The sequence below is a fragment of the Lepidochelys olivacea genome, assembly GCF_965140295.1.
Source record: "Lepidochelys olivacea isolate rLepOli2 genome assembly, chromosome: 15".
Classification (NCBI taxonomy): Eukaryota; Metazoa; Chordata; order Testudines; family Cheloniidae; genus Lepidochelys; species Lepidochelys olivacea.
In genome coordinates this window covers 7,771,378-7,798,177 of record NC_140425.1, presented here as the reverse complement: position 1 = coordinate 7,798,177, position 26,800 = coordinate 7,771,378, and the positions used below count along the sequence as shown (strand labels likewise).

Below are 26,800 nucleotides of genomic sequence, written 5' to 3'. Positions count from 1 at the left end.
CTTGATGATATCTTCTCTGAGACTCAAGTCCTTCGTGACCAATATGTGACCTGGGTCTTGGAAGGGCTCCACCAGAACCACCTTTATGCTTAACTAGAGAAGTTTGAATTTGACAAGAGCACAATCAAGTTCTTAGGGTACACCATTTTCCCCAAAGGGCTGACTATGGATGCATGTAAGGTATCTGCCATCTCCAAGTGGGCAGCTCCGAGGGATGTGCAATGGGTATAACGGTTCCTCAGTTTTGCCAGCATTTTTTCAAGGGTTTTTCCCACCTGGTAGCCCCTATGAGGGTGCTCTTCCAGAAGGGAGAATGATTTGTCTGGTCTCCTGAGGCTCAATTCACCTTTGACCAACTAAAGAGAGCTTTTACCATGGCTCCCATCTTTGTCCATACAGATCCCACCCAGCCATTTACTCTGGAGGCCAATATATCAAATTTCACCATTGGAGTAGTACTGTAGCAACAAATGGGTCACACAATCAGCTCCACCCACATGCCTTTTATTCACAAAAGTTAACCCTGGCAGAAAGGAACTACAACATTTGGGATAAGAAGCTACTGGTGATCAAGGCAACCATTGAAGAGTGGCGCCACCTCCTGGAAGGAGCCTGGTTCAGGTCCCTACTGACCACAAGCACTTGGAATATTTCCGTATGGCTCAAAATGTAAATCAGTGTCAGATCTGTTGGTCACTATTTTTTGCCCAATTTGAGTTTGTCATGACTTACTGCCCAGGTGCTAGAAATGGAAAGGTGAATGCCTTGTCCCTCAAAGATGATTACATCAGATCTCACACAGAACCTCTTCTGAGTCCTTAAACCAACACATTTTGTCAATGGAACACTGGAGAGAGCCTAATGTCCATCATTTGGTCCCAGCTGCCTCATGACCCATTTGTTACCCAGATCGACCAGGCTTTGGACAATGCAAATACTCAGCCCGGCTCAGATTTCCTCTACCATGGGGAACACATTTATGTCCCTGATGGTCTACCTTGACGCAAAGTCCAGAAACTCTGCCACAATGCACCTCTCAATGGTCACTTTTGCCAAACTAAAACGTGGAGCTTAGTTTTATGGACCTTCTGGTGGCTGGGTAAGCACTTTGTCAAGAAATACATTAGCTTTTGTGACCTTTGCTCCTGAATCAGAAACACACATGTGAAGCCACTCAGCCTTCTCCAGCCACTGCCCAACCTGTCCTAGCCCTGGTCCACCGTGTCTCTGGACTTCACTATGGATCTGCCTCGTTCTCAGTAGTGCACAGTGGTTGATCAGCACTTTTTGTTCCTTCCTGCACAGTACCAACCACCTCAGAGACAGTCCACCTCTTCTAGAACATGTCTTCTGGCTCCATGGACTTCCAACTGCCATTGTGTCAGATCAAGGCGATTTATTGCGCACTTCTGGCATGAGTTTTTTAAGCTCCTAAGCATAGCACTTCTTATCTCATCAGCATACCATCCACACACTGTGGACAGACAGAATGGGTAAATCAGATCCCAGAGCAGTACCTCCCAGTTTTGGCATTTGTCCCATAGGTGTCCCCTGAAAAGCTCAATTCTGGGGCCCCTACTTGGGAGTGGGAGGAAGATGGGAGTAGTGGCGGAGCTGGGTGAGGTCTGGGGAAGCAGGGAGTGACTCCCCCTAGAGCCCATCCTTTCCCTGTGCCTCCAGCTGGGGTCTCCAATGTCCAGGCAGCTCTGCTACTCAGCTCTGACTCCACCTCTGAGTACACCTCAACCTCCCAGCCCCTCCAGCCCCTGCACTCCCCTGCCCAGTTCTGGACTGCAAGTTTCCTGCACTGACCCACCTCTGAGCATCCCCCACTCCTTCCTGAGTCCAGCACTGGCACCTGCTGGCTCAGAGAATGCCCTGCAGGGGAGGGAAAGGGGCCATCTGGCAGGGGAGCACAGGTACCATAGCCACCGGCAAAGGCCTTTTGTTTGGCCCACCAGGAATCAGCTGTTCCTTCCTGTTCCCATTGGGGGCTCTGCTGTAAAGGTGTCCCTGCTACCTGGCTCCAGCTGGCCCTGGGCTCCTCTTAGCTCTGGCCCTTGTGCTCCCTGGCTGCCAGGCAGTCCCTTTCCCTCACCCAGCGGGGAGATTGGGTGGAGCACGCAGAGGCGGGTCAGCATGGGAACTGCTGTAGCTGGGACTGAGAAGGGGAGTGCAGGTGCTGGAGCCACCAGGAGCGGAGCTAGAGCCAGGTAGCGGGGCTGTCCTTCAATCAGAGCCCCCATTGGGGAGCAGGATGGAGCAGCTGTCAAGCAGGCCAATGGAAGGTCCTCATGGACTGGACCGTGCTTTCAGGGGGCTCTCCAGCTGCTTTGGGACCTTCTGCGATTGCCTGGGTTGCAGGTGCCTAACACTGCTACGAGTACCGCTGTTGCTTCCTAAATTGTCAACAGGATGACTGGGTCTCCCTGCTGCCTTTTGTAGAATTTGCCTATAACAAGTTGGGCCATACCTCTACCCAACACAGACTGTTCTACACCAACTTTGGCTTCCACCCATGTTTCCACCCAGCATTACCCATAGTTTCCTTGGTCCCTGCAGTGGCAGATCTAGTCACTCATCAGCAGGAGCTCAGGGAGCAGCTGGAAGCTGCCAGAGACCTACAAGTGCTATGCCAGTCAGGGCCACCAGGGACAGGGTCTGGCTGTCAACCAGAATCCTCAGGTTAACATGACTGTCAGTCAAGTTAGACTGCCAATACATAGGTCCATTCAAGATCTTGGAGAAAATCAACCCAGTGACATTCAAACTGCAACTACTGGAGTCAATGAAAACCCACCCAGTATTCCACCTCTCCCTCCTAAAACCTTATGTGCAAAACCCATTTCCTGGTTGGTCCACATGCCACTGCCACCCATAACAGTACCAGGACAAAAGGAACACCTAGTCCAACAGATTCTGGACTCCCAGAGAGGGCAGGGTAAGCTTCATTACTTAGTGGATTGGGAATGCAATGGTCCTGACGATGCGAGCTAGTAGAGAATATCCAAAGACCAGATCTACTGTGGGACCTCCGCTGAGTTCATCCAGAGAAGCCTGGGCAGAGGGCCCTTGGAAGGACTCCTTGAGAGGAGGATACCATCAGGAGTGATATTCTTTAGCTGAGCCTGAGGACTAGCCAGCTGGGCTGTGGTAGGACAGTCTGATTGACCAGCCTGCTTGATTGGCAGGAGGGAACCAGTAGACCTGCTTCTGAACTCAGCAGCAGCAGGTTGCTGACTGGTCATCAATTAACTCTGCAGCTGCGATTGCTCCTGTGTCTGCCTTGTTCCTAGCCTTGCTCCAGCCTTATTCTTGTCCTGCTCCACTCTGTTCCAGCCCTGCTTCCTCCTGGCTCCAGCTCTGACCCCAGCTTGACTCTGGTTTCTGACTCCAGCTCTGACCCTTGACTCTGGTTCCTGGCTCTGAACTCCTGCTGCAACCACCAGGCATGATTCCTGCTCTAGCCATTAGGCATGACTGCCCATGCCCTGTCATCACATATAGGCCATTGCAGTCTCTCGCTACAAGTGGGCCAGTCCTCTACTGAGCTACCCAACATGTCCATTTCCCCCAAACAGCCAGACATTTTGACCCTCTTTTAATTTTTCTCTCAGTGAGCTGTTTGGTCCCAGTCCCAGTGGCATCTGTTTCCTTTTCACTTTCACGCAGCCTTGCAGTCACCGTCTGGGCACAGCAGCCAGCAGGTGTGATTCCCGGCTTGGGGAGAAAAGAACAGTTTGGCAGTAGACGCATGAGCAGCGCTGGGGCGAGGTGCCCAAGGCTGAGCCCATCTGCCCACGTGGGTGGTACTGGGGCAGCTATCAAGTCAGGAGGCCAGTACTTAGTCAGGAAGACCTGGGGAAGCTGAGGGCGTAATGGGACCAGTTACTCCACAGGTCGTACACTTTTCTCCACATCAGCGTCACTCTGCTGCTATGCCAGCTGGGGAGGTTCAGACCTGATCCCTTGTGGGCATCAAAGATTTCATGGCCTTTGTAACAGCACAAGTTTGACCCTGGTGTCTTGTCCAATTCTATGGCAGTAACTATGTTCTTCCAATCTACATTTCCCTGAGCTTCCGCTTGACAGTGCTTTCCCTGACTCCAGGGCCTCTTTGCAGTGCATTGTTAGATGGACTTTCTGCCCAGAAGTGGCTGCACCCCCCCGTCACCCTGCACTGGAGGACAGCTGCACTGGCAGATGGCAAAGCCCTGGGGGTTGGGCCCAAGCCAGGGGATTGAAGGCTGCTAATAGTGGCCATTACTAAAAACCTGTTTGCAATTACCCAGAGTTTTCAGAAATCTTCACCTTTTTGGTTGAAATTTCCAGGTCTGTGTCTGAGGTCGAAAATGTTTGGAAAGTGTCTGCAAAAGTAGTTCACTCATTGCAGAGAATGAGGGAAAATGCACTCCCTTGCTGTGAAACTTTTTACATTGATTTTAACCAGCATTACTGTAGAAATGGGTGGGAGTGCAACAAGTGGGGGCCCTGGCTGAGCAGCAGAGGGGAGGAGAGAGGTAGGGGGGCGAGAGACCCATCTGAGCAGAATGGAATGAGGAGGAGGGGTGAGGGGCTAGGGTCCTGGCTGAGCAAAAGTGCTCCCATTCAAGTTGGATTTTTGTTATGGATTCACAGATTCCAAGGCCATAAGTGCCCATCCTGATCTAGTCTGACCTCCTGGGTTTACAGGGCAGAGAACCCACCCAGGGATTCCTGCGTCTAGCCCAATAACTTCTAGTTGAGCCAGAGCAGATCTTTAGAAAGAGACCCCCAGTCCTGACTGAAGGGCTCCCAGTTATAGGCAATCCCCCATGTCCTTGGATAAATTGTTCCAATGGCTACTTCCCCTCACTGTTAAAAATCGATGCCGTGTTTCTATTCTGAATTTGCCTAGCATTAGCTCCCAGCCATCGGAGCCCATTCTTCCTTGTCCGCCAGATTAACGAGCTCCTATGCCAGTTCTCTTCTCCCTGTGTGAATGGGCCTCTTGACTGATCTCCCAGCATTTGGCAATCATGCAGCGCAGTCCCCATCATGTAGATTTCTCATTGATAGGGTTCTGTGCCCTCTACAGGTGGCTGCTTTGTGGGAGATCTAAGGCAAGGGCACACTCACCTCCTTGGTTCCTTGGATGATGGGCAAGGCGCCATTTCCAACATGTCGGGAAACACCTTGGTCTGGTTAATGCTGCATTTTCCTCTTCCTGCCCCCAAATGCCCCCTTGGCCTAGGGGCATGAGCCAGAGGCTGAGAGCACTTGTAGAGGGAGGATCTCAAAGCACTTTACAACCACTATTGCATGGTGCCGTACCATGTCCCTGCAGGGACTTTCCCCCAGTCTGCTGAGACACAGAGCAGCGATGAGACCGGTAGCATAGACGAGGGTAAACAGTTTATCCACTTCTCTTTCTTGGAAAGTGGAGTTTAGTTTAGGTTCATTTACTCACTTTTTTTTTTTTAACCACTACAACACTGGATGAGACCCGTCTAAGGTCACAGAGTAAGTGCTGAGCGCAGGCTTAGCCCCCACAACCCCTGATCCCCAGTGCTGCGCTTTGACCACAAGACCATCCATCTCTGAACATGCTCTTTAACAGTCGGACACATGCTGTTTCTCCCGTGTTTCTGCCTGTCTGGTGTACACTGAGCAGCACACGCCCAGGGTGGGTGCTACATGTGTATCCAGAGTGGCAGTAAGAATTGCTCGATGATCTACTGTGTAAATAAAATGAGAGACTGAGCTAAGAGCTGTGACTAGAGACTGAAGGGTAACACAGGCACACGGGGCTCTGGTTGCAGCCCGACCTCTGGCAGAGCCTGGCCTGAATGCTGAACCCACCAACCTCAGTGGCTGGAATATCCATTGAGCTCCTGCAGGCATAAGGGGGTCAGGCTTCCCCTTGGGGTCAGGGGCAAGAGGCTGATTGGCAGTACACAGTGCATGGCTGGGCCCATGCTGGAAAGGATTATGAGCCATCCAGGGGACGGTGGGAGGAGCAGAGGCTGAGGTCATGTGCACACAGCATTGCTACGGCCATGCTGAGTGCAGCGTTTTCCACTGGAGATCCCAGGGGCCAGGGCAGTAGAGGAGGGGGCTCAGGACCTGCCCCCCACTCAGGGGCACAGATACCTCAGTACAGCAGTGAGGACATGGTGGCTGGGCAGGCTCCCAGACTGCACTCCAGCAGGACTGGCTCTTTGCCACTTTTCCTTTTCAGGCAGCAAGATAAATGGTGACCCTGCAGGGAGGTGATGTTCAGGGTGGGGATTTAAACTTGCCTGTCAGAGTCTGGCACTGTGGGGCACAAGCCTGCTGCACAAGGAGAGGTATCAGGGTGCTTGCTAATGGGGCCATGAGTACAGCTGGCCCAGCAGCTGCTCCCCAAGGACACAGAGGCAACAAGGGCTGAGGCAAGACCAAATAACCCTAGACCATCCCTGACGGGTGTTTGTCCAAGCTGGTCTTAAAATCCTCCAATGACGGGATTCCACACCCTCCCTTGGGAACCTGCTCAAGAGCTGAACTATCCCTTTAGTTAGACAAGATTTCCTAATATTGAACCTAAATCTCCCTCACTGCAGATGAAGCCCATTACTTCTTGTCCTGCCGTCAGGGGACAGACAACAATCAATCATCATCCTCTGTATAGCAGCCCTTAACACGTTTGAAGACTGTTGTCAGCCTCCCAACATCAGTCTTCTTAGATTCATAGATATTAAGGTCAGAAGGGACCATTATGATCATCTAGTCTGACCTCCTGCACAATGCAGGCCACAGATTCTCACCGACCCACTCCTGCGATAAACCTCTCACCTATGTCTTAGCTATTGAAGTCCTCAAATCGTGGTTTAAAGACTTCAGAGAATCCTCCAGCAAGTGACCCGTGCCCCATGCTACAGAGGAAGGTGAAAAACCCCAGGACCTCTTCCAATCTGCCCTGGAGGAAAATTCCTTCCCAACCCCAAATATGGCAATCAGCTGAACCCTGAGCATATGGGCAAGATTCAACAGCCAGATACCCAGGAAAGAATTCTCTGTAGTAACTCAGATCCCACCCCATCTAACATCCCATCACAGGCCATTGGGCCTATTTACCATGAATATTTAAAGATCAATTAATTGCCAAAATCATATTATCCCATCATACCATCTCCTCCATAAACTTATCGAGTTTAACCTTAAAGCCAGATAGATCTTTTGCCCCCACTGCTTCCCTTGGAAGGCTATTCCAAAACTTCACTCCTCTGATGGTTAGAAACCTTCGTCTAATTTCAAGTCTAAACTTCCCGATGGCCAGTTTATATTCATTTGTTCTTGTGTCCACATTGGTACTGAGCTTAAAGAATTCCTCTCCCTCTCCGGTATTTATCCCTCTGATATATTTATAGAGAGCAATCATATCTCCCCTCAACCTTCTTTTGGTTAGGCTAAACAAGCCAAGCTCCTTGAGTCTCCTTTCATAAGGCAGGTTTTCCATTCCTTGGATCATCCTAGTAGCCCTTCTCTGTACCAGTTCCAGTTTGAATTCATCCTTCCTAAACATGGGAGACCAGAACTGCACCCCGTATTCCAGGTGAGGTCTCACCAGTGCCTTGTATAATGGTACTAAAACCTCCTTATCTCTACTGGAAATACCTCGCCTAATGCATCCCGAGACCGCATTAGCTTTTTTCACGGCGATATCACATTGGCGGCTCATAGTCATCCTGTGATCAACCAATACTCCAAGGTCCTTCTCCTCCTTCTTCTTTCACTACTAAACATGCCCCATTTTTTAACCTTTCCACCTGCGTCAGGTTTTGTAAACATTTGAACGTTTTTGTCGCTCTCCTCTGGAATCTCTCCAATTAGGCCACCTCTTTCCTGACCGAGCCAGCCCTAAAAGCAGAGGATAGCCACACCTGGATGAGCGGCGGGCGGGGGGACTAGCTGGCCGGGTGCAATCCTGTCTAAGACCCTTGGTATGTACTCAGGACAGCTTGCCCCTCCCGCTGCTAGCTCTGCCACGGCTAGTCTGCGGGGAATGGCACCTTCAGCTCCAGAGTAGACATACCTTAAGCCATCCCCGAAGCTGGCTGCTGCTCAGTTTGTAAGGAGTGCATGACCTTTGCCAGTCTGAGCTGGAGGGTGCTGGGAGAGGGCAGGGGCTGGGGAGAGGAAATTCTAGGCTCTCTCTCCTGGGGGGAGATTATTCTAGGATAGCCTCCTGAGGGGATATTCTAGGATAGTGTCTCCCAGGGGAGGGGAGTTCTCAGGCTATGGATGGTTTCCAAAACTTGAAGGAAATTTTAAATTTTTCCCCAAAAATTTTTCCATCCAAAACCTGAACATTGCCATGGCAGATTCCATCTGAAAAGAACATGTTGCTCCCTTGGATAGGTTCAGTGGCTGTTTTCCCCCAGCCCCAGTGGCGGGCCCCCGCAGCGTGTCCCATGGAACCACATGGGACCAGACTCTCCCCCAGCAATCAGAGCTGGGGGACCTGGTGGGATGGTCAGTGCCTAAGGCCAGCAGCAAGGAGCCCGGCAGCTCCAGGATGGACGGCAGCGGCTCCAGGAAGGCAGTGCACTGGGCTCTCACTGGTGAGGCAAAGGCACAGACACTTACCCCTGAGCTTCCTCCTTCTTGCGACAGACACAGCAGCAGCAGAGCAGCGAGAGGAGCAGGATGAGCAGCAAAGCCAGCAGGGCCCCTGCTGCAATCACCCCCATCCGTTGATTGGCCTCTGAAAAGACACCCAAGGCACTCCATTAACACACTGCCCTGGGGACGGTTAGAGAGCCAGTCGCTCATCCCAGGCCTGTCCCAGATCCTATGGGCTGGCTAGTTGGAGTGGGGAAAGAGGGAGGGAAGGCACCTCCCGTTTCCTGCCCCTCCCCACCAAACGCCTCAACACAGGCGGCTCAGACGCCCTCACTGAGTCCAATCATCTGTGTCCCCGCCAAGCAGAGTCCTGAGTTCTCTGCCTGGCCATGTCAGGTTACTGTTTAGATCATTAGGGGCAGGGAGTGTGTCAGTCCCATGTGTCTCGATGAGGCTGAACACCTCGGTGCTCACTGAAAAGTCCATGATAAAATCTCTCCCCAAATCTCCCCTTTGGGGGTGACAGTTCCTGAGCTGACCCTCTGCCCCACGGTAGGCCCCAGGGCTGCCCCTCTGCCCCACGGTGAGCCCTGGGGCTGGTGTCACTGGCGGAGCAGAGTCAGCATCAATAGCATCTGAGAGATGATATGTAGGTGGGGACGGCCATGAAGGGCCCTGAAAGTGAAGCCCAGCAGTTGGTGTTTGATACAGTGGAACCAACGGAGGGATGCAAAAAGAGGAGTGACATGGCCAAAGCAATGAGCCAGCATCAGTTTGACTGGATGTGAGTGGGGCAAATTGGCAAAAACGCACAATTAATAAATTTTAAACCCAAGGGCACCATTGTGATCATCTAGTCTGACCTCTGCTATAACACAGGCCAGAGAATTTCTGCACCCAGAGATCTGCCAGAGCAGATCTCTTAGAAAGAGGCACCCAATCTTGTTTTTGACTGGGATTTTCAAAGGATCCTCAGAAAGTTAGATGCCCAATACCCATTGTAATTCAGGCCTTTATGTCCCTTTGAGAATCCCAGTGTTAAAGATTCCAAGTGACAGAGAATCCACCGCACCCCTAGGTGAGTTGTTCAGTGGTTAATTATCCTCACTGTTAAAAATGTGTCCCTTATTTCTAGTCTGAAATTCTCTAGCTGCAGCTCCCACCAATTAGATCTTGTTCTGCCTTTGTCACACAGATTGCTCATAGATTCCAAGGCCAGAAGGATACCTTACAATCATCTCATCTGACCTCCTGTATCACACAGGCCAGAGACCTGCCCCACAATAATTCGTAGAACAGAGCTTTTAGAAGAAACATCCAATCTTGATTGAAAAATGGTCAACAATGGAGAATCCACCACGACCCTTGGTAAATGGTTCCAGTGGCTAATGACTCTCACTGTTAATAATGTTAACTCTCACTGTTAATGAACAACCTATTTCCAGTCTGAATTTGTCTAGCTTCAACTTCCAGCCACTGGATCGTGTTGGGCCTTTCTCTGCTAGACTGAAGAGCCCATTATTAAATATTTGTTCCCCATGTAGATAACTACAGACTGTGATCAAATCACCCCTGAGCCTTCTCTTTGTTAAGCTAAATAGATAAACTCAAGTTGATCAAAAAGTTCAATCACTTTAAGACAGGTTTTCTAATCCTTTAATCATTCTCGGGCCTCTTCTCAAAATCCTCTCCAATTATCAACAGCCTGTTTGGATTGTGGGAACCCAACCTGGCCATGCTATTCCAGCAGGGGTCCCACCAGTACCAAACCAAGAGGTAAAATAACTTCTCTACTCCTAATGGAGACCCCCCTGTTTATACATCCTAGGATCGCGTTAGCTCTTTTGACCACAGCGTCCATTGGGAGCTCATGTTCAGCTGATTAACCACCCAATCCATCCCCCAAATGTTTTTCAGAGTAACTGCTTCCCAGGCTAGAATCCCTCATCCTGTATGTGTGGCCTATGTTCTTTGTTCCTACATGTATACATTTACATTTATCCATATTAAAATGCATATTGTTTGCTTGCACCCAGTTTACCAATTGATCCATAGTGCTCTGAATCAGTGACTTATCCTTTTTGTTATTTACCTCTCCCCCAGTTTGTCTCATCTGCAAACTTTATCCAAGAGGATTTTAAGTTTTCTTCCAGAGCACTGATAAAGATGCTAAATAGCTTAGGGGCAAGAACTGATCCTTGTGGCACTCCACTGGAAACACATCCATTCAATGACAATTCCCCATTTGCAGTAACATTTTGAGACATACCAGGTAGCCAGTTTTTAATCCATTTAATGTGTGCCATATTAATTTTATATCGCTCTAGTTTTTTAATTGAAATGTCATGTAGCACCGAGTCAAACACCTTACAGAAGCCTAAATATATTACGTCAACACTATTTCAACCAAAGCTGTAATCTCATCCAAAGAAAATCTCAAGTTAGCTTGTGGCACGACCAGCTTGTGGGTGGTCTGAGCTAGTGGAAGCCACACGAATCAGGGCCAGGCTAAGTGTACACCAGGAGATCGGAGTCCAAGACAGGCCAGAGGGTAGATAGAGAATCAGGTGTCGTGAGACAGGCAGGGTCATGTTACCAAGAGACCAGAGTCAGGCAGTAGGAGCAGGTAGCTCGGGGTGTGGGGGCATCCTAAATAGGAGAAACCTCATTGTACAGACAACTTCCTGTTCCTCTGCTTGATTTAAATAGAGCAGGGGACTAATTGAGACTGCAGGAGTTCCACCAATCAGATCCCAGAACTGGAGTTCTCCATCAGTGCTGGGCTTGTAGTTCTGGGGATCATTAAGAGGACACAAAGTGACAGATCAGAACTTATTGGCTCTTAAGAGCCCAGTGTACCAGTGTTCAAGACCCATTGTCCCTGACAGCATCTATTTTCCATAAACCCATGCTGATTGGCATTAATTACATTACTCCCCTTTAGTTATTAATCGAGTTCTGTGGCAGCTGCTCCATTATCTTGCCCAGGATTGATGTCAGGCTGACAAGCCTATAATTATATGGGTCATTTATCTTTTTTGAAATTAGCACACCATTCACTTTCTTCCAGTCTTCTGAAACATCTCCACTATTTCAAGACTTTTGAAAATCAACATTAATGGTACAGCACACTCCTCAGCCAGCTCTTATAAAACTCTGGGATGAAAGTTCTCTGGAGCTGCAGATTTAGAGCCATCTACTATCAGAAATCTTTTCCCCCTGTGAGCACTTGTAGACTGTGCTGATAAGTCTACACTTAACCTGCTCTTTATTAATGTATATACAGTGATCTCCTTGCATCTCTCACTATAAGACAGGTTTTCCAGATCTTGAATCATTCTTGTGGCTCATCTCTGAATCCTCTGCATTTTGTCAACATATTTTTGAATTTTGACACCAGAACTGGATGTGGTGTTCAGTCATGGTCTCATCTAAACTATATGTCACCTCCCTGCTCCTACCCAGTCTTCCCTGAGAGTTCATAGGGCTGCCCCTAAGATTTGGGGGTTGTCAGCAGGAAGAAAATAGTCAACGTGTGGTTTTGAATGATATTGTGCAGACAAGGTTAAAGGGAGAAGGGGAGGCAACAACAAAGAGCTCTGGGGGACCCTCTGTAAAAGATGATGATCAGGTAAGAAGAGGATCCTCCATCTGAAACATTGACAGAGTGATGAGAAAGGGAGGAGGGGACCTGGGAGAGGAAAGAGGCTCAGAACCCGAAGTGCGCTCCATTCCAAGAAGAACAGCAGGGTTGAAGGCATGGAAGGTGGCTGGCAGGTTGAGGGGGATGGAGCACTGGCTCTGGGCTTGGCCAGGGAGAGGACATTCTGGTGAGAACTGTTTCAGTGGTGTACAGAGGGAGGATGCTGGATTGGAAAGGGTCTAAGATGGCATTGGAGGAGAAGAACTCCGAACAGCAGTTGCAGACGGCAGGTCCAATGAGCTTTGAGATGAAAGGGAGAAAGGAGACAGGGTGGCATTGGAGAGAAAGCATCTGGCACATTTCATGGGTCCCACAGGAAGATGAATAATTTTAAACCATCTGTGTAACCAGAGATGCAGGAATGAGCAGTGCTCCCAAGGTGCAATGAGGCTGGCGTTGCTGTCTGTACTGTACGGACTGGAATTTCCTGGCCCTGCAGGATTTCAATTGGAGCGTTCCATGCATTTCACTTCCTAACACCACAGAATACTCTCCTATCTAGTGGCTGCTACCAGGCTTGGCTGTGATGTGGTGGGCCTGATTCCTGGGGAAGGCCTCATCTCACTTTGTGTGGACCCTGCTGGGGAGGAAGGAGGATGAAGGTGGAGCCAGCCAGGAGCCAGTTCCACTGCTGGCTCCCACGGGGCCTTTCCAGCTGCAGGGAAGAGTGGGAGAGCAGCAATCCTCCAGTCATGGCCCTTACATTGGGGCTGGGGCTACGCAGAAAGAGAGGAATCTCCCAGCAACTGGTGCAGGGGAGGCAGAATGTATCTCAACCCCTCGAGCTAGCAGATCCCTGACACTCTGTGCGTAATGGTGCACTGCTCCTGCTCTAACACTTCTCTCTGCCGGTGTTCAGAGTGGGTTCTGATCCTGCTCAACCCATGGCCATCTTGATCTCTTGTCTCGGGTTCCCCAGTGTTGCTTGCAAGGCAGCTCAGCCAGTCTTCTTGGTCACTATCCTTTGGAGCATGGCATCTCTCATCATCCTCTGGGGGTCTCTGTGCCTGAGCAAAAGTGAGATCTGGAGCCTTCTGGCCCAGCAGGGCTCAGTCCAACTGTGGCTTCTTTCAGGCTCCAAAGGGACTCCCACATGGGGCTTGAGGGAGACAGAAAAGCAGATCAGAGCAGGGACTAGAGCCAGAGGGCCCAGGTGACCAAAATGAGGATTCTCCAGCTTCCCCTCCCTGTGCAAGGAACTGCTCTGTGCAAATTCCAGATGGGATGGTCTGTGCCAACCACTGGACTGAACAGAGTCCCCGGCAGGAGACAGCAAATAGAGCTGCTATCTCCATGGTGTGGGAGAGGGGTATATGAATTGCCAGGCTGAGCTCATGCACTTGGTTTTCATTTTTGGTCACCCTTTCACTAGACAATTAAATAGGGTTTAAAGCTGATTTGTAACAGGCAGGTCAGGTGACACAATTCTGCCAGCCAGCCAGACACAGACATGGCGCGGTCAGCATCATGCCCACTAGCTGTGGATCAAAGCAGGGCTCACCGCATTGGGTCCACACCTGCACTGACCACTCGGCAGCATGTCCCACAGCTCCGCTGTTAAACACGTGTCAGTAAAACACCACTTCCTTGCCTCACGAGGATGAACCCCCATAGGTCTGAGTTCATGCTACAATACCACCAGAGTCTGGCATGACTGGTCATTTCAATCACAGTAGAGCCAGGGCTCGGACTGAGAGGTATTGAAGAGTTGCGTGTGTGGGAGGGAACAGAACTGGCCTAGCAGGAGGGCTGTAGGTCGGGATTGAGGGACATCAGCAGAGCTCTGTGCATGTCTGATAGTGCGCCCAGGACCAGAACAACAGAGCGCTGTGGCTTGAGATCTCTGGACAATGGTGGAACAATTGGGGAGAAGTTGCTGCAAAGCCAGGCTTAATCCATACTGTTCATACACAATGCAATTAGACTGTTCCGTACATGAAAACATCCTATTGCTATGGTCACTGCACGCACCCCAGCAGCCTGGGCTGATAACAACATCTTCACTGCTGCTGGTCCTAACAGAGTAGGACCATCAGTGGGAAAGCAAGTCTAACACACTAAATGCATTCAAGAATTTACCCTGCTCCCTTGTCCGCCTGATTGCAGATTCTGGATCAGGCTCAACAGGAGCCTCTCTGGCTTGACCAGAGCTGCAGCATCCATGCACCAGCTTGTCCTGGTTTCCTCCCCACACGGTGACGGTGGGGCAGCTTTGCAAACAATAAATCACGTGGTGGAAGGTGCCCAACCTGACATCTGGAGAGCAACCTACAATGTCTAGACTCCCTTGACACAGTGGCCATCCTCTGGTTATGGAACCTGGACGATGAGCCCTGACGTCTGCACAGGAGAGAGACTGAAGGCCCCGTACAGGAAGTGTGCCAGAGGTCAGGCTGTGGCTCTAAGATGCACGTGTAGTGCTCATCTGGTGCTGGGAGAACCTACCTGATCCAAGCCAACCAGTGCAGGGGGAGGGGGCACTCTCCTGGACAGCAGGTGTAGGAAGAGTTGGGGAGCATCTCAATTATGCATGGGGCAAGTGGGCCTGGCTCCTCTTAGCAACAGGATTGGGTGCAGTGGGTAAGGGGGGCTGGAGTGCCTGGGGAGAGAAGCCCAGGACAGCTGAAAGCCCCACCCCCACAGCTCCTATTTTCTAGATAATATAGCAGAAAGGGGCCCTGCCCCCTCCCCATCCGACTCCACACCCAGACACAACTGCTGCACTCACCCATGTGGCAGGCTCCAGTCAGGGGGTCACATGTGTCATCATGGCAGCTGCAGGACTTCGCGCAGTTGACTCCGTACTGACCAGCTGGGCATGTCAGGTTACAGCTGGAGAGGAGAGAGAGAGTCCCACATCAGCGGTTCTGAGCCCCCCACTGGGCTCCCCACAGCCCTCTCTGTGGATTCAGACCCCAGGGCCCCTGGAGCTGCAACACCTGCCCTGGATCTCCGACTGGGGGTGGAGCTGTGCTGGGAGGAAACTGTCACATTCTGGTGGCTCAAGCGACAAGAGACATGTCCCAGGAGCCCCAGCCATTCCCCCACTCCCCATTCCAGGCTTGAGCTGCGGGCTGGAAGGGACAGAGGGAGGAGCTGTATGGTCACCACTGGCCAGACACACAAGCATCTGCCAGCAGCCTGGGGCAGGGGAGCAGAGGGCCACAGCCATGGGGGTTACAGATGGGAAAGCCCTGGTAACTTCTGTGGCACCCACCCTGGGGGCCAGTGAAGGAATGGCCCAGGGTAAATGAGGAATGGGGATACAGGCCTGGACTGAGATCCCAGCTCCTGACACAATCGCCGGCATGGGCCAAGCCCATAGTCCACAACCCAACAGGCCTTAACATCTGGCATTTATCTGCCAGAAGCTGTGCCGTGGCCTCACACTTCCTACAGCAGTCCATGATGACATCAGCACCCAGAGCACCCAAGGCTCCCTGTGCTGTCCCAGGGGCCAGGACACCATCTGCCCTGGGAAGGAGCAGACAGGAGCAGGGGCATTGGCAGGTAGATTCCATTGCCACTCCAGCCTGCAGCAACCATGTGCCTCCCTCTAGCGGGAGATGATGGGGCTCTCCTGGGCTAGGGCTCTCCTAGACCAGTTGCTGGTGCTGGAAGGGCAGAGTGGGCAATGAGCCAGAAATAAGAGAAAAAGCATCACTCTGCAGGGCTTGGGGCTGCATGGTCCCTCAGGGTGTTTCCCAATGCTTGGTCCTGCCTGTTCGCACTGGGATGCCATCACGTCCCGCAGGAGGCCAGGTTATGATGACCGGGGATCCTAGTTTTCCGTGATAAAAAAACCAAAATTCTCAGATAAAAAAATATAAAAATCTGTTTTTCCATGATGAAAATGAAATGCTGAACATTAGTTTTCCTAGCCACAATATATACAGTATCAGCTGAACACAATGTTTTATTGATATAGTTACAATTTTTAAGCAAGTTCGAAGCCTACCAGTGCCACCAATCATTATAATAAAATAAAATTAATAGAATTGCAATTTGTATTTCTTCCGGATTCCAAATACTTCTACGTCTGTATTCTATGTTTTCAGAAATTTGTTTTAAATGCACAAAAAATAAAGTGAAAATTCCTTTTATATTAACATAACTCACTTTCTGAGTTAGTCCTGGAAGATGAAGTGAAATTTGAGATGCATTAAAACACGAACCCCCTATATGCCATTGAGTAACCTCTATACGCCGGAAACAGTTTATTGGAGTCTGTTTAGCGATGTAAATTTAACGGGCATTCAAAAATCAAACACAAGAGGGGGAGGTTGTGCACATTGAATAAGTGACACTGGTACTTTCATTAAAATTTGGTTAATAGTTAATATATGTATTTATTTTTTCACAAAAGGTAGAAACTAAAGGTTCTCTGTAAAAATGCAAATTCTGCAGCAAACAGATTTCTAGGATCCCTGCTGATGACACAAAGTGTGCTCTGGGATTTGGCCTAAACTTTCCCTTTCTCACTCTCCTCTCTTACTATTATCCTCTCAGAGCACCCTGTATGCCCCCACACAGCCAACCCCCACCGCACTGTGCAGCCCCAAATCACACGAGCCCTGTCTGCAACTCCCTGCTTGCTGCTCTCTGTTCCCACCCATGTGTTTCATTGCTCACATTTCTCCAGAACTAATCCCACTTTGTTATTCCTCTCCATTCTCAATGGCCCCACTGGGCTCCTCATCTCTCCTCACTGGGGTCTGAATAGCTCCCAGTTTATTCATCCCCTGCAGATGCATGAATGTGCTGGTTACTGCCACTGCTGATCATGACCGCATGTGCTAAGAGAATGGAGCTCACGCAGATCCCTGCCTCACTCTACGCGTCACCAGCCCCCCAGCAGGGGGTATCACAACGGGGTGGGCTGCACAGCTGAGCGATGTGCAGCTGAGGTAGGAGACCAGTGGGTGTGGAGAAGGGGTACAGGGGACAAGGGCCAAGGGGGGGCACAGGCAGGGGGGCACAGGGGGCTGGGGTGAGGGGGACGCAGGAAGGTATGTGCAGGGGGCTGTGGAGAGGGGTGCTGCTGGTGCATGGGGGACAGACTCTACATGGGGGGCTGGGTGCATGGGGGTAGTCTCTGGGTGGGGGACATTCTGCCCGGGACAAGGCACCCTGTCTCTGCAGGGCAGACATATGAGCCAGTTCAGTGTTGGGTTTCTGGATGCTGGGGGGATAGTCCCTGCGGGGTTGGGTGAAGAGGGGCATTGCCTGACTGGAGGGGCAGTCTGCGGAGGGGCTGGGGGGCAGTCCCTAGCTGGGCTCCCAGGCTCCAAGCTGCGCTTTCCAGACGTTCAGCCCAGCTGCGCCGCAGAAATTTGCCAGTGTTGAAACAAAAGGTACCAGGTCAGTCTGAATCGTAGTGCTGCTGTGGAACACACACGAACCATGATTTTTTGGTAGATATACAGATAGCATATATGTTGTGTGGATGTGGCCCACATAACACACAGAGACCTGCATATGCAGCCCACAATGGTCAATAGGTTGAGAACCACTGTTTCAGAGGAAGGAAATAGAAGACAACAAACCCAGAATACACTGCGGGGGGGGGGGGTGAAGGCAGAATCCCTTCCTGGACCCTGCTGGTTGCTGGCTGAAACCCTGAAGCATGAGCTTTAGGAACATAATAAGGCATGTACTGGAAGCGAGCCCCAGGGCTGATGAGCCGTGCCCCCCACCATCACAAGCAACCCCATGATACAATCCCACTCATAAATTTGTCCAGCTCTCGCTTAAATCAAGTAAGATGTCTGCCCCACAACTTCTATTGGAGGCTGTTCCAGATCCTCACCTCTCTGATGGTGAGAGACCTTCTTCTAATTTCCAGCTTGAATTTGTCCCTGGCTGGTTTATCGCCGTTTGTTCTTGTGCCAACACTGTCCTTAACTTCAATAGCTCTTCTCTCCTCCTGGTGTTTATCCTCCTGACGTATTTACAGGGAGCAGTCAGGTCCCTTCTCAGCCTTCATTTTGCTAGGCTAAATAAAAACAAAGCTCTTCCAGTCTCCTCTCGTAACCCAGGCCCTCCACTCCCTTCATCATCGTAGTAGCTCTTCTCTGCACCTGTTCCAGTTTGGATTCATTGTTCTTGAACACAGGTGACCAGAGATGTAAAGAGTATTTCAGGTGAGGTCTTACCGGTGCTTTGTACAATGGTATTAATACTTCCCTATCTCTGCTGGAAATACCTCGCCTGATCCTTCATTGTGAATGTTCAGTTTCTGTATGTCCAAGTTCCTGGAGTGCTCACTAAAGCTCTGGGGGTATTCAGGGAGCTGGGGCCACAACATGTGAGCTGGACCTAGGGCTCCTTGGCTGATAAAATCTGGTGGGGAGACCCAGTGTTGGCTTTATCATCTGTTGAGATGGCCAATGCCTCCCCTTAGTTATGTCTCCAGCCACACAATTAAACATATAAGGAATCACATTGAAGTCAATGGGACAAGTCAACCCATTCTCAGCATACTTCTGCCTTTGTACTTGGTTTGGTGATTGCTCAATTGGGGCCACAGTGAGGCCAAAGTGCCAGCTCCAATTAGCCATTCTGCTAACGGGATCCCATCCCCAACTACTACACACCCTTGAATTACTTGTGAGGAAGATCATAGATCATAAAATCATAGTGACCACGAGAGGCCATCTCGTCCAGTCCCCTGCACTCATGGCAGGACTAAGCTAAACTAGTCAATGGGCGGGGTGTGTGCTAAGCCCCGCCCCCTCACAGAGACTGGTGCCTAAGTATGGGCTGCCATGAGGTGCCTCCCACTATAGCAATCACAGCCTGGCCCCCTCTCCGGGAGGCAGGCGCCAAAGGCGTTTCTGGGGAGAACGAGTTACTTCACATGGAGGGGCCAGAGGAGGAGTGGTGCCCAGTGGTTACAGGGGTTACCTGGGACTCCCCCCTCTCTCTGAGGGGAAAAAGGTCTCTCAGCTCTAGCCAGTGGGCCATGGGATAGGCTGATGTGGGCCTGCCCCCATCTTGCCTGTTGAAACTGTTTCACTCTATACTTAACCATTCACCGGACCAGAGAGCAAATGACTCTGTAGCCCGTTGGTTATGGCACCGTGTGGGAGTTGGGAGACCTCGGGTCTAGTCCCCCTGCTCCAAGGACTCTTTAATTATTTATACACAGTGGAACTGTTGCAACAGGCGAGGCTGAGGGACCCCTGCAGTAACCTTGGTGTCACCCTTTACCTAAGTTTCTGCTTTTCAGTTCCAGGGGGATCGTGATGGTGGAACAGTCTCCAGCTGTTCTTCGGCTCACTTCCCTTCTTGTAATTACTGGTATTTCTTTAATGTTACTGTCAGAAGTAAATACAGGTTTACTCCTCACTGACATCACCGGGTGCCCTACAGAGAAATTCGCACATGCTGTTTGGGAAAGTTACCACAAAGTTTTCTATCCTGAGCAAAGTGAAGCCAAGTCCCTTTCTGAAGTTAATCTGAAGTTAATCGGGGCAATGAGTAACTTCTGACCAAAGTTATATTTAACCCATCTGCAGGGGTTTAAACTGCTGACAAAGCCTTCTGGATGGGATGGCTCTTATGGAGTCAGGGTGTTCGTTCAGCTACCAGAGTCCTCCATGTGACACAAGCGCACAGAACATCAGCTCGGCATACCTGGAAACACAGGTCTAAGATGCTTTTATAATTAGAAGGGCCTACACTCCGGGGGTAATGTCAAAGAAAACCCAGCCCATGAGGGTCAGATCCCAGGTGAGTCTGCACAGCGGCAAGAAAACTAGCTCTTCACTCATAAACAGAGCATATGTTGGTGTGGAAGGGTCAGCAGCACGGAACTCCACCTGACACATGATACCACCCAGCTTTCCAGCCATCAGCATAGTGAAAGGTGAAAAAGGACCCGGCCATCTCTGTTCACAAGAGGTGAAGGGGAAAATCTGGCTAAGCTGCTTTTACCCCATCACATGAAAGTGAGTGTAGCCTGGACCTGTACAGCTAGGAGAGACTTTTGTTCCTTGTGGCTTTATGACACAGACCAAGTCTCTGCAGCGTGTGTACACAAACCCCCTGGCTTGTGAATGCTGTGTCCCATGCCTCCCTGAGCAGCCTGCACCTGTCTGAGTACACTAGGGAAATGGGGCCCCCACAATGTGACTACACCAGGAGGAGCACGTCTGACTGAGCCCAATGCGCTTCCCTACAAGGCTCTGGCAGTGTCACCAACTCTCATGTTGTTAACAGGATCATCGTCATAGCTGGTGCTTTGCTTAAAGCCCCAGCTTCTGGAGTCAGGTGATTATGGGAGACTCTCAGTTTCCACTTACAGAAAGCACACTTCTAGTATTTGGGGGTCAGGAAGAAAGCTAGGAAATGTGAATCCTCCAGGCTTAAGACCAGAAGACCAGAAGACAATAAACCAAAACCATGTTTTAAAATCATCTGATTTTTAAGCCAATCTCATGATTTTGTGGCCTGAACCCTAGGGATGGGTGACACTGCAGGGGGCATTGGCTACCAGAAAACACCACTGTTTTCCCCTTTCCTTCCACTGAAAAAAGAAGCAGCAGCAAAAGGCCTGACAGCACCGCTGAGTCAACAAACATCTGGCACCCCGCAAAGCCCTCCCTGCCAGGAGCCATGCGTCAGACATGTGACTCTGGCCTTGACCTTCTGCAGCCAGGGTTGGAACCACATGGTGCAATTTGTAAAAGGGATGCTCCAGCACCCCCTGCTGGACTCAGTTGGCCAATCACAGAGCTGCTTTCCAGCTCCCTAAGGAAACCATCAAAGCCCTTCTTGGAAGCGGAAGCACAGCTCTCTCCCACTGCTAGCACAGTTTCCACAGGACACAAGGGAATGCAGGCCCCAGCAGGACATCTGGGAAGCCATGAGCGTCTTAGCCCCAGCCCCAAGATCGGACCACACACCTCAGACGTCAAGAGAATCAGAATTGCGAAGCTGCAGCATAGGTGTGCGTGCATGTGCGCCCACTGATCTGTGCCAGGCCTTCAGCAACTTCCCACCAGCCCCATCCTCTACTTCAGGAGGAGACAATGGCCCACAAACCTCCACTGGGGTTGGAGACAGTTCATCAGCTTTTGCCCCTGATCTCTGGCAGCTGCCGTGATGATAAGGAGAGATTGTTTCTATCCTGGCTGCTATTTCTCAGTTTAGTAGTAAATCTCCCAATCTGACTGATAAGACCCTTGGAGGGAGACACATACACAAACAACTCTGTTTAATAAAGGCCAACAAGAGGCACTTAGCATTGGCGACCTGGCTGTCCAGAGTTAATCACAGCTGTGTGGTTCTGAGGAAGCAAAGCACAGTGGTGAAGCAGGCAGTGACTAGTCAGACAGCAAGTTTCCCTCCAATTACCAGGTCCATCAATCACTGAAGGGGATTCTGGAAAATGAAGAGTTGAAACAAACAAGTGATTTCACTACAGGTGCGGCTGGAGATGCAGTGAGCTCGGTAAGCAAGACAAATGGTCACAACACCCATCTTACACATGAGAATGATCATTTGCTGTGAAAAACAAAATCTCTAGGAAAAGCGTGAAATTCTAACCTTGCCCCAGTTTTTTGCTTACTGGGCAGGCAGTAGCCTGTGCGATAGAGTTGCACTGCACAACAGAACTCAATCGAGGAGGTGAACACAAGACACGCAAGTCATTCATGCAGCTAGATTGAATGGAAAGCACTGCCTGGGCCAGTTTTAGCAGGGAAGGAGAGAACCTTTTCAGGACTCTTTTGGTTTCTCAGTTTGTTGTTTCTCCCTTTTGCCCCCTTTTCCAGTGGGAAAATGGAAAAAAGGAAGGCAAAGAAAAGGAAAAGCAGAGGGGGGAAAAAGGGAGAGACTATGTTCACAATGGTGGCGTGGGGTTGGAGGGTAAACAAAACCCTCAAAATAAATATTTCAAAACTGGAAATTTCAGATTACTTTTTTGAGTATCAAATTTCAAATAAGTAAAAACAAACCCACCCCTTTAAAAAAATTGAAAAAAAAATTACCTCCAAATTTTTGAATTTTAGGTTCCACCTGGGTTGGACTTGCTCCAATCTAAAGCAAAGTCAGCACTGGCTCTCCTGGCATAGATTCCAAGGCACCCATTGTGATCGTCTAGTCTGACCTCCTGTATAATACAGGCCAGAGAATGTCCCCACAATAAGGCCTAGAGCAAGGGTGACCAGATGTCCTGATTTTATAGGGACAGGTCTGATATTTGGGGCTTTTTCCTATTACCCTCCACCCCCATCCCAATTTTTCACACTTGCTATCTGGTCAGCCTACTTAGAGCAGATCTTTTAGAAAAACATCCAGTCTTGATTTAAAAATCGTCAGTAATGGAGACTCTACCACGACCTTAGTAAATTGTTCCAATGGGTTAAAATATATGCTTTATTTCCAGTCTGAATTTGTCTAGCTTCAGTTTCCAGCCATTGGATTGTGTTAGACCTTTAGCTGCTGGATTGAAGAGCCCATTAGTAAATATTTGTTCCCCATGCAGGTAATTATAGACTGTGGTCAAGTCACCCCTTAACCTTCTCTTTGTTAAGCTAAATAGATTGAGCTCCTTGAGTCTATCACTATAAGGCAGGTTTTCTAATTGTTTAATCATTCCCCAGACCAAAAAGGGGAAGAGCATCTTCACACACAGACTTGCCAACCTACTGAGGTGTGTTGTAAATTACTTTCAAAGGGGGCAGGTGACAAAAGAGAGAGCTAAATATTGGGGCAGTGGGGCGGGGACATGGAAAATTACAAGAGGCTCATAGGAACATCAAGAGGAGAATCAGTGGGGGAAACTTCTCAACATCGTATATTTCTGCTATACAAAAATGCAAGTAGTATGGGGGATAACAGAAAGAACTAGACGTATGGGTACATAAGCTAATTATGACATAACTGTGTCACAAAGACGTGGTAGGATAAATCTCATAATTAGGATATTGGTATAGAGGGGTATATCTTCTTCAAGAAGGATAGGCAAGGAAAAAGGGGGGTGGTACTGCATTATATGTCAAGAATATATACATGTGTTCTGAGGTCCAGAAGGAGGTGGGAGGAAGACCAGTTGAAAGTATCTGGGTAAAGATAAAAGTGGGGAAAAACTGGAGTGATGTCATGGGAAGGGTCTACTCTAGACCCCCAAATCTGGAAGAGGAGCTCGATGACGCATTTCTAGAACAAATAATATCCAAAACACAAGAACCTGGTAGTAATGGTGAACTTTAACTACCCAGACATCCACTGGAAAAGTAACATGGCAAAACACAACATTTCCAGTAAGTGCCTGGAATGCATTGGGGACAATTTTTTGTCTCAGAAAGTGGAGGACGTAACGAGGGGGACAGCCATTTTACACTTGATTCTGACCAACAGAGAGGAATTGGTTGCAAACATGAAGGTGACTCTAAGGAAAGGAAGGAGTGAGAGCAGCAGAATAAGAACAACGGACTTCAAAAAAGCCAGTTAACAAACTCAGAGAACTGGCAGGTAAGGTCCAATAGGAAGAGAATCTATGGGATAAAGAAGTTTGGGAGAGCTGGCAGTTTCTCAAGGAGACAATACTAAAGACAGAACTGCAAACTATCCCAATACAAAGGAAGGATAGGAAGAATAGTAAGAGGTCAATATGGCTTCATCAGGAGCTCTTTAATAACCTGACAATCTAAAAGGAATCCTACAAAAACTGGAACCATGGATGAATTGCAAAGGAGGAAAAGAACAGCACAAGTATGCAGGGACAAAATCAGAAAGACAAAGACACAAAATGAGCTACACCTGCAAAGGACATAAAAAGTAAGAAGAAGGGGTTCTTTCACAGAATCATAGAATATCAGGGTTAGACGGGACCTCAGGAGGTCATCTAGTCTAACCCCCTGCTCAAAGCAGGACCAATCCCCAACTAAATCATCCCAGCCAGGGCTTTGTCAAGCCTGACCTTAAAAACCTCTAAGGAAGGAGATTCCACTACCTCCCTAGGTAACGCATTCCAGCGTTTCACCACCCTCATAGTGAAAAAGATTTTCCTAATATCCAACCTAAACCTCCCCCACTGCAACTTGAGACCATTACTCCTTGTTCTGTCATCAGCTACCACTCAGAACAGTCTAGATCCATCCTCTTTGGAACCCCCTTTCAGGTAGTTGAAAGCAGCTATCAAATCTCCCCTCATTCTTCTCTTCCGCAGACTAAACAATCCCAGTTCCCTCAGCCTGTCCTCTTAAGTCATGTGTTCCAGTCCCCTAATCATTTTTGTTGCCCTCCGCTGGACTTTTTCCAATTTTTTCAAATCCTTCTTGTAGTGTGGGGCCCAAAACTGGACACAGTACTCCAGATGAGGCCTCACCAATGTCAAATAGAGGGGAACGATCACGTCCCTCGATCTGCTGGCAATGTCCCTACTTATACATCCCAAAATGCCATTGGCCTTCTTGGCAACAAGGGCACACTGTTGACTCATATCCAGCTTCTTGTCCACTGTAACCCCTAGGTCCTTTTCTGGAGAACTGCTGCTGAGCCATTCGGTCCCTAGTCTGTAGCAGTGCATGGGATTCTCCTGTCCTAAGTGCAGGACTCTGCACTTGTCCTTGTTGAACCTCATCAGATTTCTTTAGGCCCAATCCTCTCATTTGTCTAGGTCCCTCTGTATCCTATCCCTACCCTCCAGCGTATCTACCTCTCCTCCCAGTTTAGTGTCATCTGCAAACTTTCTGAGGGTGCAATCCACACCCTCCTCCAGATCATTAATGAAGATATTGAACAAAACCGGCCTCAGGACCAACCCTTGGGGCACTCCACTTGATACTGGCTGCCAACTAGACATGGAGCCATTGATCACTACCCGTTGAGCCCGACAATCTAGCCAGCTTTCTATCCACCTTATAGTCCATTCATCCAACCCATACTTCTTTAACTTGCTGACAAGAATACTGTGGGAGACCATGTCAAAAGCTTTGCTAAAGTCAAGGAATAACACATCTACTGCTTTCCCCTCATCCACAGAGCCAGTTATCTCGTCATAGAAGGCAATTAGATTAGTCAGGCATGACTTTCCCTTGGTGAATGCATGCTGACTGTTCCTTATCTCTTTCCTCTCCTCTAAGTGCTTCAGAATTGATTCCTTGAGGACCTGCTCCATGATTTTTCCAGGACTGAGGTGAGGCTGACTGGCCTGTAGTTCCCAGGATCCTCCTCCTTCCTTTTTTAAAAGATGGGCACTACATTAGCCTTTTTCCAGTCGTCCGAGACCTCCCCCGATCGCCATGAGTTTTCAAATATAATGGCCAATGGCTCTGCAATCACATCTGCCAACTCTTTTAGCACTCTCGGATGCAGCACATCCGGCCCCATGGACTTGTGCTCGTCCAGCTTTTCTAAATAGTCCCGAACCACTTCTTTCTCCACAAAGGGCTGGTCACCTCCCATTCTGTGCTGCCCAGTGAAGTAGTCTGGGAGCTGACCTTGTTCGTGAAGACAGAAGCAAAAAAAGCATTGAGTACATTAGCTTTTTCCATATCCTCTGTCACTAGGTTACCTCCCTCATTCAGTAAGGGGCCCACACTTTCCTTGACTTTCTTCTTGTTGCTAACATACCTGAAGAAACCCTTCTTGTTACTCTTAACATCTCTTGCTAGCTGCAACTCCAGGTGTGATTTGGCCTTCCTGATTTCACTCCTGCATGCCCGAGCAATATTTTTATACTCTTCCCTGGTCATTTGTCCAATCTCCCACTTCTTGTAAGCTTCTTTTTTGTGTTTAAGATCTGCAAGGATTTCACTGTTAAGCCAAGCTGGTCGCCTACCATATTTACTATTCTTTCTACACATCAGGATGGTTTGTCCCTGTAACCTCAATAAGGATTCTTTAAAATACAGCCAGCTCTCAAGGACTCCTTTCTCCCTTTAAATACATTAGGAGCAGGAGAAAGACAAAAGGAAAGTGTAGGTCCTCTACTTAGCAGGGAAGGCGAGCTAATAACTAATGACATGAAGACAGCTGAGGTGTTTAATGCCTATTTTGCTTCAGTCTTCACTAAAAAGGTTAAAGGTCAACATATACCCCACATAATTAATATTAACAAGGGGGAAGGAACACAAGCTGAAATAGGGAAAGAACAGGTTAGAGAATATTTAGATAAGTTAGATGTATTCAAGTTGGCGGGGCCTGATGAAATTCAGGAACTAGCTGACGCAATGTTGAAACTGTTAGCAACCATCTTCAAGAACTCATGGAGGATGGGTGAGGTCCCAGAGGACTGGAGAAAGGCAAACACAGTCCCTATCTTTAAAAAAGGGAACAAAGAGAACTCAGGGAATTATGGACCAGCCAACTTTACTTTCATACCTGGAAAGATACTGGGAAAATTATAAAACAATCTATTTGTAAAAAAAACTAAAGGATAATAGGCTTATAAGGAATAGCCTGCATGGATTTGTCAAAAAGAAATCACGTCAAACCTCAGGGCCAGCAGCAGCAGTTTGGGTGTGTGGGAGCGGGCTCAGGGCCTGGGCAGGGGGTTGA

The 26,800-nt window shown here is 49.2% G+C and overlaps 1 protein-coding gene across 1 annotated transcript in view; it reads right to left on the bottom strand.

The window, feature by feature from the left end:
• SCARF2 (scavenger receptor class F member 2) overlaps positions 1-26,800 on the bottom strand; it is a 104,688-nt gene that overhangs the window by 45,009 nt on the left and 32,879 nt on the right. Inside the window, 2 exon segments of the mRNA XM_084648867.1 lie at positions 8,611-8,728; positions 15,018-15,121. Coding sequence (XP_084504993.1) covers positions 8,611-8,728; positions 15,018-15,121 — 222 coding nt within the window.